The sequence below is a fragment of the Dreissena polymorpha genome, chromosome 5, assembly GCF_020536995.1.
Source record: "Dreissena polymorpha isolate Duluth1 chromosome 5, UMN_Dpol_1.0, whole genome shotgun sequence".
NCBI lineage: Eukaryota > Metazoa > Mollusca > Bivalvia > Myida > Dreissenidae > Dreissena > Dreissena polymorpha.
Window position 1 is genome coordinate 11,228,088 of NC_068359.1, and position 15,140 is coordinate 11,243,227.

Genomic DNA, 15,140 nt, shown 5'->3' on the forward strand with positions numbered 1-15,140 from the left:
CGACAGTGGCAACCGGCAATTAGGAAGAAGGATTTGTGAGATGATAGATTCACTAACCTTTGCGCCACAAGTACACTGACAATGTTTTCAATAACAGAAATACACAATTTTGTTGCCACCAGTCCTGTTAAAGGAGTGCCAGATCAACCATATAGAGGAAAAGTCGTAACTCTCTTCAGGATCTTCGCGTAAAGCGATAAGCAGGCGTTGCATCGCAAAATCATCTCCTTGTCGATAGAAACTGAAGCTGCAGAAGAATTGAGAAAGGAAGTCCAGCTATGTCAGCGTTAAAATATCGGTATGCTGAAAGACGCCGAAAGGCAAGTATAGTTGGATGTCAGTCTCTCAAAAAGTTCCATGTGTTAGAGGAGTTGCTTGAAGAAGAGACGATTTTGCAGAATTTGCAGAAAGTGACAAATGCAGTGATTTCAACATGCAAACATGTACTGGGCCCAATGTCGTACACACACAAGAAAAGGATATCAGCAGAAACGCTAAAAAGAGTTAAACAATGGAACACAAAAGAAGCAAAATCAAAAGCACAAGAAGAATAAACATAAGCAAATACGACCTTCCAGCGGAGTATAAAGGCAGACATCAAGAAATATCTGTTGTCGCTCTCAATAGAATCAAACGAAGCAGCCCACCCGAGCAGTACTCTATCATCAAGAGAATATCAGGACAGTTTGCCAAACGAGAGATGCAAGTAAAGGACAAAAATGGAGGATTGATAATAATCGACGAAGGGCAGAAGTAGAAGCTCTTCTGTGAGCAAAAAGCCGGCTTACGAAAGGAGATATCCTGTACAGATCAGATCGCAACCAAGCGCGACTCTCTGAAACAATTCCTGGAGTGGAACTCGCGCCTCTTCTTAAACTTAATCAACTATGAAAAGGCTTTCGACGGCGTTGACCGGAAATCCCTCTGAAGACTCTTGAGACACTACGGAGTGCGAGAAAAGATCACCAATATCATAAGGAAGTATTTTGAAGGGATGCAGAATCGTTATTTGCACAAAGCTCACCGGCGCCACCGAGGTAAAAAATGAAGTGATGCAAGGTTGCATACTCTCACCTTTTCTGCTCTGGATAGTTATAGACTGGTTTATAAAGACCTCGACTAACTTGAAGCGAAACGGAATCCAGCGGATACTTTGGAAACAGTTTAACGACATCGACAATGCTGACGACATGGCTCTTCTATCTCACATCAACAGCTGCAAGAAAAGACCAACATCATTTCGGACAACTAAGCTTGACTGGCCCTTACCAACAGTGGGAAGGTGTTCCCGACCAATGCATCTAACGAAACAAATATCATAAGAGGAGAAACGCTGGAAGAGGTGAGAATCTTCATTTATCTCGGCCGCATCTTGGACAACCAAGGAGAAACGGATGCAGACGTAAGAACCTGCATCGGTAAAGCACGAGCAGCCGTCAATCAGCTGAAGAACATCTGGGTATCCAACGAGATAGGCACCACAACGCACGACGATCAGGCTCCTTAATACCATTGTGAAGCCAATACCATTCTATTGAGTAAAGAAAACCGTGGAGAACCAACGTCACCACTGTGAAGAAAATCCAAGTCTTCATTAATACCTTCTGTAGTAAGATCCTCAAGACAAAATCCCCGTCATATAATTATGGGGAAGAACACATCAGTAAACCATTAAAAAACACATCTTTCAGAGAGGCTGTAAATGGATAGGCTACGCTTTTCGCAAGCTTTCATTCAAAACGACAATGCATGGAAGAGAAATAGACTCCTGATGCCGAGACCTGGAGTCAGACGCCAAGTAGATTGGCAGGACGTGGGTACAGCCGGAGAGATACGATAAGAACCGAGCCAACTGAAGAAAACTGGTCGGCATATTTATAACAGACGGGACCACAAGCGAATATTATTAAGCTTGTAGTCGTTCCAAAAGTATATATGATAATAAATGTGCATTTAATGACGTAATACAACACGCATGATACATTAATACCAAAAGTCTTGCGAAAAAATTCTATTCATTTTATTTCACATCAAATTTTATTTAATTTTCACAATAATATAAATTGCATGTAGTTGCCTGCAACTACGTGTGCGTATACCGCAATTACGAAAATTAGCGGAAAAACGTTATAGTGAGCTCTATTGTAGGTTGCTACCTTACAGCCATAATGGTTAGTTAAGAATTCATATATTATTAAACAAATAAAGCTGACCCAAAATGGAACATACATTGCATATGTGGGGATTTCTTAAGTAGGGCGCAAGCTTGGCGCATACAATTTTATATATTAGTTTATACATTATCACGACAACAAACGATTGAGAAAAGTTAAGTTATTTCAACTTTACTTAATTGTTATTTATGTTTATTATAATGACGAGATGTGGTTTTATTGTGATACAAACATGGATTCATACATACTTGTGGTCATCAATGAGGAATGGATGACAGAATGGACATGTTCTTGTTTAAGGAAAGTAGATTGTACCTAATATACATATGGTGATGTTATTGATGCTGTCTCTGAACTCTGTAATAAATCATCACACAAGAAAAGTGGAATATATATAACCAAGAACAATCACTTTAAAATGTCAAATATACAGTTTAGAAAAACCAAGCGTGTTACTTACAGTATTTGTAGTATCTTCATTCTGATATGTAGCTGTGGCATTTGAACACTTGGTTGGAGCAAACTGCATAAACAATTCACGTACAAATGCTTAAGACATAAACACATATGTTTGAACTGAATACATTTAGATACCAGATTTAACATGATTTAAACTAATTGAACCTTCATTGTCGTACCGAACACGTAACTGAAATAATGCGCAATTGATATTAATTGAAACAGTAAAATGTATCGATGATAACAACGCCCTCCGGAAAACTATAATAATAGTTGTAGATTTACGTGTACTCATCATTGCTACGAGACTCATTTAGAAGTATATTACCATTTCCATATTTTCTGGGTCAGAGAAAAAGAAGAGGAAAGCTGAAAGATAAAAACATAGTAAATAAAAATGCCAATGTCAAATAAAAACAAACATAAACTCTAGTTGAATACCCCATAAAATTATTTTAATCATTACTTACAGGTCATGTTTTCAAGGCAAAAGACTAAACGCCATAAATTAAGACACAGAATTAAACTATTCACAACAAAAACACAAATGACTACAATTGGGTTCTCCGCCTTGGGACGTCCTTTTTCAAGCATTGCATTGGGGCTCAAAACTTGTACAAAAACTTTGTAGTATCAATACACAAATATAACTTGTTTTCTGTAATATTATTATAAGTACCTTATAACATTAATCAATCATAATTACACATTGAGATAATGACATCGGGAATCCTGCGTTTAGATGATTGAAGAAACATAAACGTACCTTTCCTCCTACACCAGACTATGCCGCATACGAGTCCAATAATTACTAGAGCACCGCATATAGAAAGGGCAATTGTCAATGTTGGTGAAGAGTTATGTGTTCCGCCTTTCTCCCAATGGATTTCTAAAATATTAGTTTTACACTTTTACAAGGTTAGCAACTATACCACCATTATTGTAGATTATTAATATTTTAATCAAATTTTAGTTAATTTAAAGTTTTGTTTCATTAAATAGTTAAAGGCTTGTGACCGCGAATCGTGCATAGCATATATACGTAAATAATAAGCAAGAACATACATAACGCTTGCGAATAACTTGAATACTATTTACCTGTATTATTCTCGCGCAGTACAGTTACATTATAAGTGTTATCCGCTGACTCCATAATATGTGCAATCATGTCAATACTGACGAAGATACTTGGATTATACGTTGCACAACATATATATGTTCCAAATGATTCATTGTTCAGACTGTTGATATGCAAAACTCCTCCGATTCCTGTGTAAGACAGATTGTATTTGTTGTGAAAACTTGCTTTCGATATAGTGCATGCTTTCTTCGATAAATCACATTCTGCAAATGTTACTGAGGCGTTTGCTGTATTATGCATAAATCTAAAAGTTATATCCACATTGGAAGAGCATTCTATGGTCTTATCCCTCAAGACGCCTAACACGATATGCCCAGATTCATTCCGAAGCCGTGGCTCTGAAATTAAATTAAGTAAATTACAGAAATCACTGATTAAGAATATTTGAAGTTGTTCTGTTTGAACGACGATGACCATTATAATATCAAGTAAACAATTTACTTATTTGACATATTTCGATATACATGGTTTGATTATTAACGTTAGCGCAATACGTATGTAAAACTGTGTCTCATCCGAATTGAAAAACATAACATTTTACACGTTCACTGTAAACTTCTACAGTTTGAACCATTTGAACATTCAGTACAGCATAATTAACTAGTCACAAACTGACAAACAAAACACCGCTGAATGCATTTCATGCCTTACTATAATAAAAATGTATGTACCAGTAGTAATAATTGGGACACTTAAATTATTGTCCTTTGTGGCTGTATATTCCGACGGTGTTATGTACGTGCTCACTAAATTCTGAGGATTATACGTGTCAAAGCATTGATAAGTTCCAATGATTTCTTCCTCTATATCTCTTATCACCAGGATACCACCACGCCCAGTGTACGAAATATCGTATGCATGTGTATGAAGAGTTGTCAATAACGCACATGATTTTCTGTGAAAATCACATTCTGCAATCGTTAAAGACTTCTTTAACACGTTGCTATAAAATTTGAATGAGATATCAGAGTTTGAGGAACATTCAATGGCCGTTTTCTTTCTTTTAACGACCTGGACGTTGCCGGAAACGGGTGTACATTCTGAAAAAAATATAACACACATATGATTTACTCTACTTCAGTGATTGTGTGATAGCTGTTCTTCTCGTGTTAAACACTGTCTTATTAGTGATTAAGTGAATATTGACAGGCATACGTTAATTTCATAAGCGCTTAAAAGTGTTTATGTAATCATTTAAAAAAAGAAACATTGTAACAAAAACTATCCGATCAGTCTGATCAGTTTGATATGTATGTGGTTTACCTAATGTAAGGAAAGTCACGAAGAGCCCGAAGAACGCGGTCCACATATTCTGAAAATGTAATGATATACAGTTATGTCAGGGATGCCCTGATACCGAGGGACATCAGTTTTTACTGTCCACAAAGCATCCATCAAATACGTGTTTTATTACCTGATCAAATTTCAAAAATAGAAAAAAGAGCAAATTGTGACTAAATTGATTTTTCATGACTCCTGTCAAAGCTTAAATAATGGCATTAATCTATTCTACAGCACAGTTTCAGCTGCAATCGATATTTTAATTATCCAAATACAACGGAAATGCAAAACTGCGTACTGCGCATGCGCGAATGGGACAGTATAATTTTCGCACCTTCCACACGTGATTGCTAAGGCAGCGGGATACAGTATTTTTTTGCCAGTATTTTTTTTTCCCGCTGGTGGCACGTGATTACTATGGCAGCGGGATACAGTGTATTTTGGACAGTAAATTTAATTCCGCTGGGTCTGACAGTATTTCTATGTCACGATGGCCTATAGGAGTTTAGCATTGTTAATAAAAGTGAGGTATAATAATTCGACATATTCACCGGTAACAGTTTGAAACATTGCAACATTTCTTTTTCGACGAGTAAGCATCAGGTAATAAACAATTTTATTGTTTTTGGCCTGCGGCGAAGCCCTAAGCCCATAGTAATGATACACATTTCTATCTCGCAAAGGGGTCGAAACTTTAACTTCTGCTCGAGCAACTAAAAATGCTGCTCGAGTAGCGTTTAAATGCTGCTTGAGCAGCATATTGCTGCTCGAGCAGCAATATACTGGTCGAGCAGCATTTAAATGCTGCTCGAGCAGCTCGAGCTGCATTTATTTTTAGAATAAGCCATTGAACCCGTCAGCCAATCAAATTTGAGCTTACAAACGGACGACATAAGCTATCTCTACGGAAACGAAATAGCTACAGGTGTAGCGTGAATATTGTCAGATCGTGAGATCTGTCAGATAAATCGGAAATCTGACGATTTTCACATTACCCCCGTGAGATTGCTCCGATCAGTTGCCAAAACCCACGAATGAATGAATTCCCAAAAGTCCGATTAACCACTTGGCGGTCATTCATGCGCAATCAAAGAAGTTATTCGCAGATCTCAAAAACCCGCCTTGTAAATACAGAACATCACTATATAACATGACAGTGTCATAAAACGTGTAAAAAAATATTATTGAAGCAAAATTGCTAAGCATTGGTTACGACATAGTTTTTATTATTGTTTGCATATTCATGCGAGAATAAGTTCCTCACTTGACGGTCTAGGCCGAAACGATACGAGTGTCTACGGAGACAGTAATATCTATTCTTTTCGTCACAGTTCAATAAACAAGCGTGTTTACTAATGCACGGGACTTTCGTGAGTTCTGGCGGATATAGCGTCATTCGAGGTCCGCTCACAGGAGACAACACACGTTGTGGTTCAATATATTTGTTTTAAGTTTGATATTGTGTTGGAAAAATGTCGGAAAATCAAGAAGTTTTGTCGGGGAATTTCAGCAATACATCGACTGTGGAGCAGTCGTTGCTCAGCAGGGAAGTAGAATGTTCATTTCAGTGTAGAAAATAAATAAACAGTATCAAAAAGTTTAGGGATTTGATAATGTGTATTGTTTTTTATGTTTGGCTAACGTTATTTACATACTTAAGTTTCTTCTTTGTTAATTCGATAAAAGCGGACCGCTTTCTACATTTGGTGTGTGTTGTAATGTTTGTTGTCATTTGTTTGCTAGTAAGCAAAGAATTAATTTATTTTTGGACGAACGAAGTGAGGAAGAAAATAAGAAGAATTTTTGTCTGATACATTTTTTAAGACATTACATTTGGTATTTATAAACATATTTTAAGATACTGTTCTTTTATTTTGCGTTAACGAGACATTAAAGATAAAAGGAAATGAAAACAACAACAACAAATATTCATGATCATTTTCGGAAATATACGAAGTTACCGGAAATGATATTTCACTGCGCAGATCGAGCGCGCAAATCGAGCGCGAAAAGTTCTACGTGAGACAACGTACAAAATCTGTAAACCGTTCTTTATCAGGGTAAAGGCCCAGTCTCACTATGATGCCGGCGGAGCCTCGGTGCGTGATCCGGGATCTACTGGGATGAACCGGGATTCTACCGGGATGAGCCGGGGCTCCATTTGGGATGACCGGGATGAACCGGGGAAATCCGGGGCTCTACCGGGAAAGTATTAAAATGTTTAATACCTCCGGAATGAACCGGGAGTCACCGGGAAGGACCGGAAACGACCGGCGCGGCACCGGAAACAACCGGAACGGCATCGGGAACAACCGGGATGGCACCGTAGTTCCACCGGGGCCCATACAGATCCCGACAGAGCTACGGCAACGCCCCGGTGAATGCCGTTAGAGTCCCGATATAGCTACGCAATATAAAAAACCGGCGCTCTGCCGGAACGCCACCGGCATTCACCGGGGCTCCGCCGGGGCATTACCAGCGACAACCGGGGTGAAACCAGGACGTTGCCGTAGCTCTGTCGGGGTCTGATGCCGGTATAGACACGATGAGTGCCGGCGGTGTTACGATATACCGGGGCTCTGCCGGGACGCTACCGGCTTTCACCGGGGCTCAACCGGGGCACTACCGGCGACAACCGGGGCTTTGCCGGGACGCTGCCGGCTTTCACCGGGGCACTACCGGGGCTTCACCGGGATAAACCGTAGCCAGTCCGGGTTGACCGGGATTCTGCCGGGCTGTTGACCGGCTTCAACCGGGGCAGCACCGGGAAATAGTGTGACTGCGTTAAAAAACATCTACGAATCATTCCCGTCCTCGCCGGTCGACTGGTGTTAGCAAACCGGGATGGATCGGGGCTCTACCGGCAAAAGTGAGACTTGGGCTTAAGTGGATTTTCTTTTGTATACACATTACAAAGGAAGTATGAGTGTTTTCCTGATCTGTAAATTATGTAATAGAAAGCTATTTTAGGCTATTGAAAGTGATTTATTTTACGCCAACAATAACAGTTTTTTGCGGCCATATTTTTGTTGTTGTATATCTTCACCGCCTATGTAGACGAACATCCTAAATGCATTTTACGTCACACTAAACCTAGCCCCATGCCTTCAGCGCCTACAGCGCTTTGATTTTAACTCAGGTTTTGTAACGGAAAAATGTTGAGTAATCTTAAGTCTTGATTGTTTTTGTTCACTTTTTTGACATGACGATGTATTTATCCTTTTTACATTGCATGTGTTTTCGAAAACTGAAATGAATTAGCTTTCCACACGAAAGTCGGTCTTTAAGACATTGCTCATAAGTATGACCCATAATAATTGCAATAACACAATATGTAAATACCGTTGTTGTACACGTATATTTGAAAACAATTGAGTGAAAATATGTTGGCATTCGTACTACTATGATCATCGCGAACTTCAATTGATATATCATTAATTTTGGGCTACAAACTATATACAAAATATGTATGAAAATATAGAACAACACACTTACCGCCTTTAATCAGTAGATCAATGTAGCTCCTTTCAGACGAATCTTGAAAACAGTTCTGCTAACCAAAATGTTCACGACTTATCTGTAATAATTGAACGAATACACTGTTATGCAATCTGCATTGTATTAAACATTTTACGGCACTGGCACCAAAATCAATGAGAAGATTTACTTAGTAATTAATGGTTGGCTAATTTTTCACATTTATTTGTTTTACAATTAAATCCTTGACTAACTTTGCAATGAGTATATGTGTAACCATTGGCATTTTACAACAAAAGTAAATGGTATATGTTAAACAAAATGTAATACTAAGTTAATACTCTGAACGCACTTAACTTTGAACCATTGCTCGCTTTCAATAAGATATATGCCTGTTTCTTTTTAAATATGAAAACCACGGTCTTATTTCTCAAAATCTCTAAAGCTTTCAGCTCTGGTTGTATTTCCATTAATATTTTTCTAACCAAAATTGATCTTTAAATGAGTGTCTCTTTTAATCCAACGTTATTATGACCTTCTAGTAACCGTGAATAAAATTGTTCCGTGTGTGTATCTTAAAGAACAAATCAAGCGCACAGTATGCGAATAGAGCAGGCAGGTAGTGTTTCAGTTAAAGGGGAATACGGAAAGGCCATACAACGAGATTTTTACTGTATTGTTAATTATATTTTGTTTGACGAAAGTGCATATGAATTCTCGTATTAAAAATGTTAACCAAACGAATATATTTGATAGAAGACTGTTCATTCGCTGGATACGTTTTCTTCAAAATATAACTTTTCTTCTGTTCCAAACATTAGCCACCTACTTTTCCAAACATAAGCTACTTGCTGTTCCATACATTATATCCCTACAGTTCCAAACAATATATACCCTTTGTTCCTAACATATATATCTACTGTTCCAAATATTAACTGCCAACTGTTTGAAATATAAGCTTAGTACTATGACTCGTTTAAAATGTTTCCACCGAGGTTAAACTTAAATATATTTTAGAAACCTAGCTATCTATTCTTATGTCATCATTATAAGATCGTCCTATTCCCAGACCAATTGTAATTCACCGTGCCGCATCATCAGAGAGGAATTGTTTAAACCGCACGCGTACGTATTGGCCGTAACAGACCGAAAACACACTTAATAAATTCGCACCTACAAAAACGTATGGATAAATATTGTTTTAATCGGAAACAAAACGGATCGATCAGAACGTTCGACTACGGTTAAGCAAGGTTATGGAACGATTCTTCGATCAGTGAACATACTTTAAGCATGTCACTGATTTATTGGTACAACTATGTTGTATGGCATGCTATGGACCAATAATTACGTACCCTCTGGTCAAAAGTACATATACGCCAAAGCTAAAAATAGATATCACTGCGGTGATATATTTATAACTGCGGTGATACTTTGTCTGACCCAAAGAGTTTGATAAGAGCTAAATAAGACTGACCAATTAAATAGCGTCTTGCAAAACGGCAAATCGGCAAATCGGCGAATATTTACTGCGAAGTTATCAAGATATCTGCCTCCATAGGTAACTGTAGAACATTGGCGTTCAAACCATGAGTTTTGTAATTTTAATCTTCGGACACAAGGATGACGACAATTAATTTTTTCACCGTGGTGATATCTATTTTTAGCTGTCGGCTTATTTGTACGTTTGACCCAAATGGTACGGTATACCAATACAGACTGCCACGAACTAGTCCCGATCCTAAGCAATCATCCGGTGACAATTCATGTGAACATGTGATATGGAAATCAATATAAAAATGAAACGAAAGTACACAACTTATTGTCTTAGGATTAAGAAATACACTTTCATTAATAACTTAATCAATCTGTACATGAAGTAAAAAAGTTAAAGTTAATTTTACGCAAACCACATTTAAAGAGCCACTTTATCTTATTATATTGTAAAGTGGATGGATGCACACGCAGGCTTACGGGGATTTGTAATGTTGAAGATTTGTTCGGCTAAACGACTATTGTGACCCGAGTGATTATTCGATGTGCTTAGCAGAAATATAAATTTATTTGCCCAAATGCAATTGATTCTTCAACATTATTATCAACATTTTGTATGCATATTTAGTGATAATTTACGTACTTGGTATGTAAAAAGTTTATATTGACACAGATACAGTTAGGCCGGCTAGCTGACATGCCAGAATGCTTGACTAGAAATCCGATGATCACGAGTTCTATTGCGAGGCCAGTTAATTAAATGTGTGTGCTTATTAGTCAATGACCAATCTCCCCCTAACTGTTAGTCAAGTCGGACAGTCGTTTGATACTGGTATACGTTTATGCTTTCAGAACTTTACAAGCTAGACCAGGACGAGTGTGAGTTAGTTAACTGACCTCCTTGATATGACTGAACTATTGTTGTTAATGCGAAAAAAATAAATAATTAGTACACGTTATTTTATGTTATATAAAGCATAAATTTGTTATTTTACATTTCATAAACCAAAATATAATCTGGCTTGCTTACTATTTACAAAATCAAAAATTAAAAACAAAATGCATTATTGACAATAACATATAAGTTTAGCTATATCGAAGTTTGTCCTGCATGAAGTGTTTATATATAGCATATAGCTGGAAGTTTCCTCCTTTCAATTCATTTTTGTACCTATATTTTAACAATTAAACATACCAATCTTGATCGGCTAACTTAACAACAAAAATACTGAATATCAAACTATTGATAATAAACTAAAACAACATAAATCATGTAGATACTGTAGTGTTTATATTGCAAACGGTTGGGAAATTCCTACTTTCGATTTATGCGCTTAATTTCTTTTTCACAATTAATCAGAAAGTACTGCTATAAATGCTGCCATATTATCATTCGTGTACGTAAAACGATGAAAACAAAGTTGAACAATCCATCACACCCGTAATTTTGGAATATATGTATTAAGTCCGATTCAAGGCAAAAAGATACGCAGAAATACACATAAAAAAACGCAACAGCAAACGCAAATGCCTCTAAACTCACTTACTTTATTATTTACGATTTAAGTCTATCAACGCCGACAAAACTAAATTCACATAAACAAATAAAAAATATAAAAAACAATCTCACATTTCTTTCCATTCATGAATGCCTTTACAAAATTTGCTGTTTGTCTTAGGAAATCCTTGTGTTAACTGAACTGTCCTTGCTCACTTGCTCAAGGGCGTTTTGCTAATGATATATGTATAGACAGACCTTCAACTTCACGTTAATGCTATTTTAAGAAAACCTTGAAAAACTCGTAAACATTCAATTATGCACGTAAAATCGGAAGTACAATAAATCATTTATAACATTAAATAAGTTTAATTTTTACTGTAAACGATTTAGCTAAAACAATATTATACAAAAATAGGCCTATAATAACCAGGCCCGTAGCTAGTTTTGAAAAGGGGGTGCGAATTTTTGCAATCGACGATTGTTATTGAGCAAAAAGTGGCTAAGGGGGTATGTGCGGGAGGGGATGTCCCCCTCCTGCAATCGGGGGTTTTGGAGGTCCTCCCCCTAGAAAATGTTAAAATGAAACGTAAACTCCTGCATTCTGGTCACTTTTAAACTGTATTTAGAGACTGGAGTTATAGAGCATTTTTATATGAAATTTCATTTTCATCGACCTTACTCAGTGATTGATCGACATGAATATGATATAAAATACATGTATTCCCCACCACGTTTTTCAATAACCACCTTTATAAATCTTTCACGGATGTACATCATTTTATACCGTGTTTAACCCGACACTAGTGTGCGCGCACACACTTTGTTTACATATGCAACAACACATTTATAGAATGTAAAATCAGAACGGTATAAAATATCATTATTTATTGGAATCTTGGAAACTTGATAAAATTGATGTGTTTTACCATTTAAACATTCTAAAATTCATACATTGAGCAAATTATTTGGAAAGCAACTGTGTTTCTGCCACTATGGATAGTACCAGAGGCCTAGCATTGTTCTAAACGTACTAATAGTGTATTGAGCAACATACACTGATTAACAAACTGGGTCTTCTCTAATATGCATCATACTAATAAGAAATCAAAATGGCATAACTGTTTACTTTAATTTTTTTTTTAACTATTTTTAACAAATTAGTTATCTTTTTTCTACACGAATTTCAGAAACATATAACACTTAAGGCTTCATTAAGACCCTATTACCACAAACTATTGGACCTATGGTCTCAAAGTCATTAACAAGGTATACCAGGACGTTGAAAAATAAAGATGTACTTATTTGCCAATTATATGCTCAAGATCCGTCACAGTTAATGGACATTAAACGTTAACGTCCACCTGATCAAATGTTATAACGCTTTAAATTCATTACAACAACTGTTAAAGAGAAAGACATTCCTAGTTTCAAGTTTGACATAATTATAACATTGTGGAAAGTTGTGTATTTGGAGCAGAACAGATGCCATAAAGTGTTGGTAAGCTTCATAAAAAGCTACATTGCTTTGTAGAAATGATTTGTTTTCTTGTCATTCAACATATAATTACTCTGTTGAGCATAGCTGATATTTTTGTTGCTTGAAAACCCTTTAGGGGATCCGAAAATGGTTGTACGGGGATAAAACAAAAAGACAACGCAGTCTGTCGAAAATGCTGTGCACAATGTGTCATTGTTATAATTCGTGGTATAATGCAAAGCTATTAACCAGTGACTCATTAGTCTTCGGCAATAGTCGAAGGGTGTCCTTTGATTTCAGTCATTTTCGGAAGTTGACATAAAATTCCGTTAATAATCATCTAAAATGAATTTATTATATATTTTCCTGTTTATAAGATTATTTATTCAAGTTAATCAAATTGTTTTTCAAGCCATTTAGATATTTTTCAAAAAAGGTTATTTGACTGGAAATTCAACCCACAATAGGTAGGCTTCATCATTTTGTTATGATATCTATTGAAGTTATAGCTTTAACAGACATTAATAACGATGACAAAAGTGACAAAACAATAATTTAGTAACAAATATCTATAAATAAGTATCGATTTTATACGGATTAGAGTGCCAGCTTAATTTTGCATTATACAGAAAACAAATATTAATTTATAACAAAGATTCCAGTTCCATTTTGCGGATCGGCTTCTTAGATTTTCCCAAATTTTGTTGTCAAAACATCTGTTGATTTCAACAATTCTACGGTTAAAATTGTAAATAAAAATCACGCGCTATCTTGGAAATGACTTAATCGAGAAATTAATTATATGGTGACCTGTTGCTTGCATATTGAATACAAAATTATTTTAACGCTAAAATACAAAGACTCACTGGAAAAAGAAAATAACCATTTTTGCGTCAAATAAAGTTGGGTGTATCGTATAGTACAATTTATTTTAATCGTCAAAAAAGATTGCACCCAACGCACCCCCGCCCCCCCCCCCCCCCCCCCCCCCCCTGGCTACGGGTATGATAACAAGAATTTAAATTATGCACTTGCAACAACGCATCGTGCACCCAGGAAAAAAATCCGGTTCTGACAGCTTTTAAAATCGCCAAATTTGTTGACTTTAACAGTAAGCAGTTGAAACTTTCGAAATAGACATAAACAGTTAAATACATATACATCGCTGTTTTTGAAATTACAAAAAGATATATATCCATGAATTTATAATCATAGATATACGATGGTTAAGTAAGTTGAAATAAACATTCAATATTATACACAATAATTAGTCATTTATAAGCAAGCAATAGGCATTTACCTGAATCGAATAATTACTTAAATTCGTTCACATAAAATCGCTCGCAATACGAGTCAAAATATTCCTGTAAGATACAGGCATGATTAAAATTATTTAACTAAATAAAATTAATTAAAATCTCTACATCATATATGCGGTTAATTAAAACATTACGTAATACTACTATAAATAGCATTGTTTGGAAATCCCAGTTCTAAATTTGAAAGATGACATTCGTCTTGTTTAAGCCGAAGCGGGAATCCCATTTCGCGTGCTTGCGTTTTAATATTAATTAACAGCAAAAGTAGAGCATGAATATTAAGAAGATGCGTTCGAAAAAAAACTTGTGAAGATAAATGCATGTATGCTTGATTTATAATTACGCGCAATTTATATGTTGTTTTTTTTTCGTTATACTAAAATAAAATTCATTACCAAAAAAAATAGTTTTCGTATTCGGCACGAAGCGCATCTGTACAATGTATACATGTTTATACTATTTAATCGCAAAAGCTTTTCAAGTTCGATTGGTCATTGTAGGCTCGGGTACTACTTAAATGTACCCCGGGTACGCTTTAAGTGTACCAAAGTGTACCACGAGTACAGAAAATATACGCCGCTACCGAAGAGCGCACGTTGATTTAAACAATATGCTTACCTGTCAGTGTTGCAGAGGTACAGCAGTTGTATCCATGCTTCACTGTCTATAGATTTAGCATTGTTAAACTAATGTTTAATGTTTTATTTATTCACAGCAGTTAGTAAGAACAAAGACTTCTTTGCACTATACTATGTATTGATATCACTCTTGCCATTGCCCTACATTATATCATATAGGCATTTCCAACTTAACATAA

The 15,140-nt window shown here is 36.3% G+C and overlaps 1 protein-coding gene across 4 annotated transcripts in view; it reads right to left on the minus strand.

Moving 5' to 3' along the window:
• LOC127882251 (heat shock 70 kDa protein 12A-like) overlaps positions 1 to 15,140 on the minus strand; it is a 43,166-nt gene that overhangs the window by 13,101 nt on the left and 14,925 nt on the right. Inside the window, exons 1-9 of one of the 4 annotated variants that reach the window (XR_008050459.1) lie at positions 11,657 to 11,761; positions 8,551 to 8,632; positions 5,038 to 5,086; positions 4,446 to 4,814; positions 3,732 to 4,112; positions 3,400 to 3,522; positions 2,962 to 3,002; positions 2,635 to 2,697; positions 2,490 to 2,531 (exon numbers count right to left, since the gene is read on the minus strand). Coding sequence is in view for 2 of the 4 variants with exons in the window: in XM_052430792.1 (XP_052286752.1) it covers positions 2,635 to 2,697; positions 2,962 to 3,002; positions 3,400 to 3,522; positions 3,732 to 4,112; positions 4,446 to 4,814; positions 5,038 to 5,083 (1,023 nt within the window). In the remaining 2 variants the exon portion in view is untranslated. Of the gene's footprint in view, positions 1 to 2,422; positions 2,532 to 2,634; positions 2,698 to 2,961; positions 3,003 to 3,399; positions 3,523 to 3,731; positions 4,113 to 4,445; positions 4,815 to 5,037; positions 5,087 to 8,550; positions 8,633 to 11,656; positions 11,762 to 15,140 lie in introns of those variants that run through there. The other 3 variants (XR_008050460.1, XM_052430792.1, XM_052430793.1) reach the window with 3 other exon arrangements.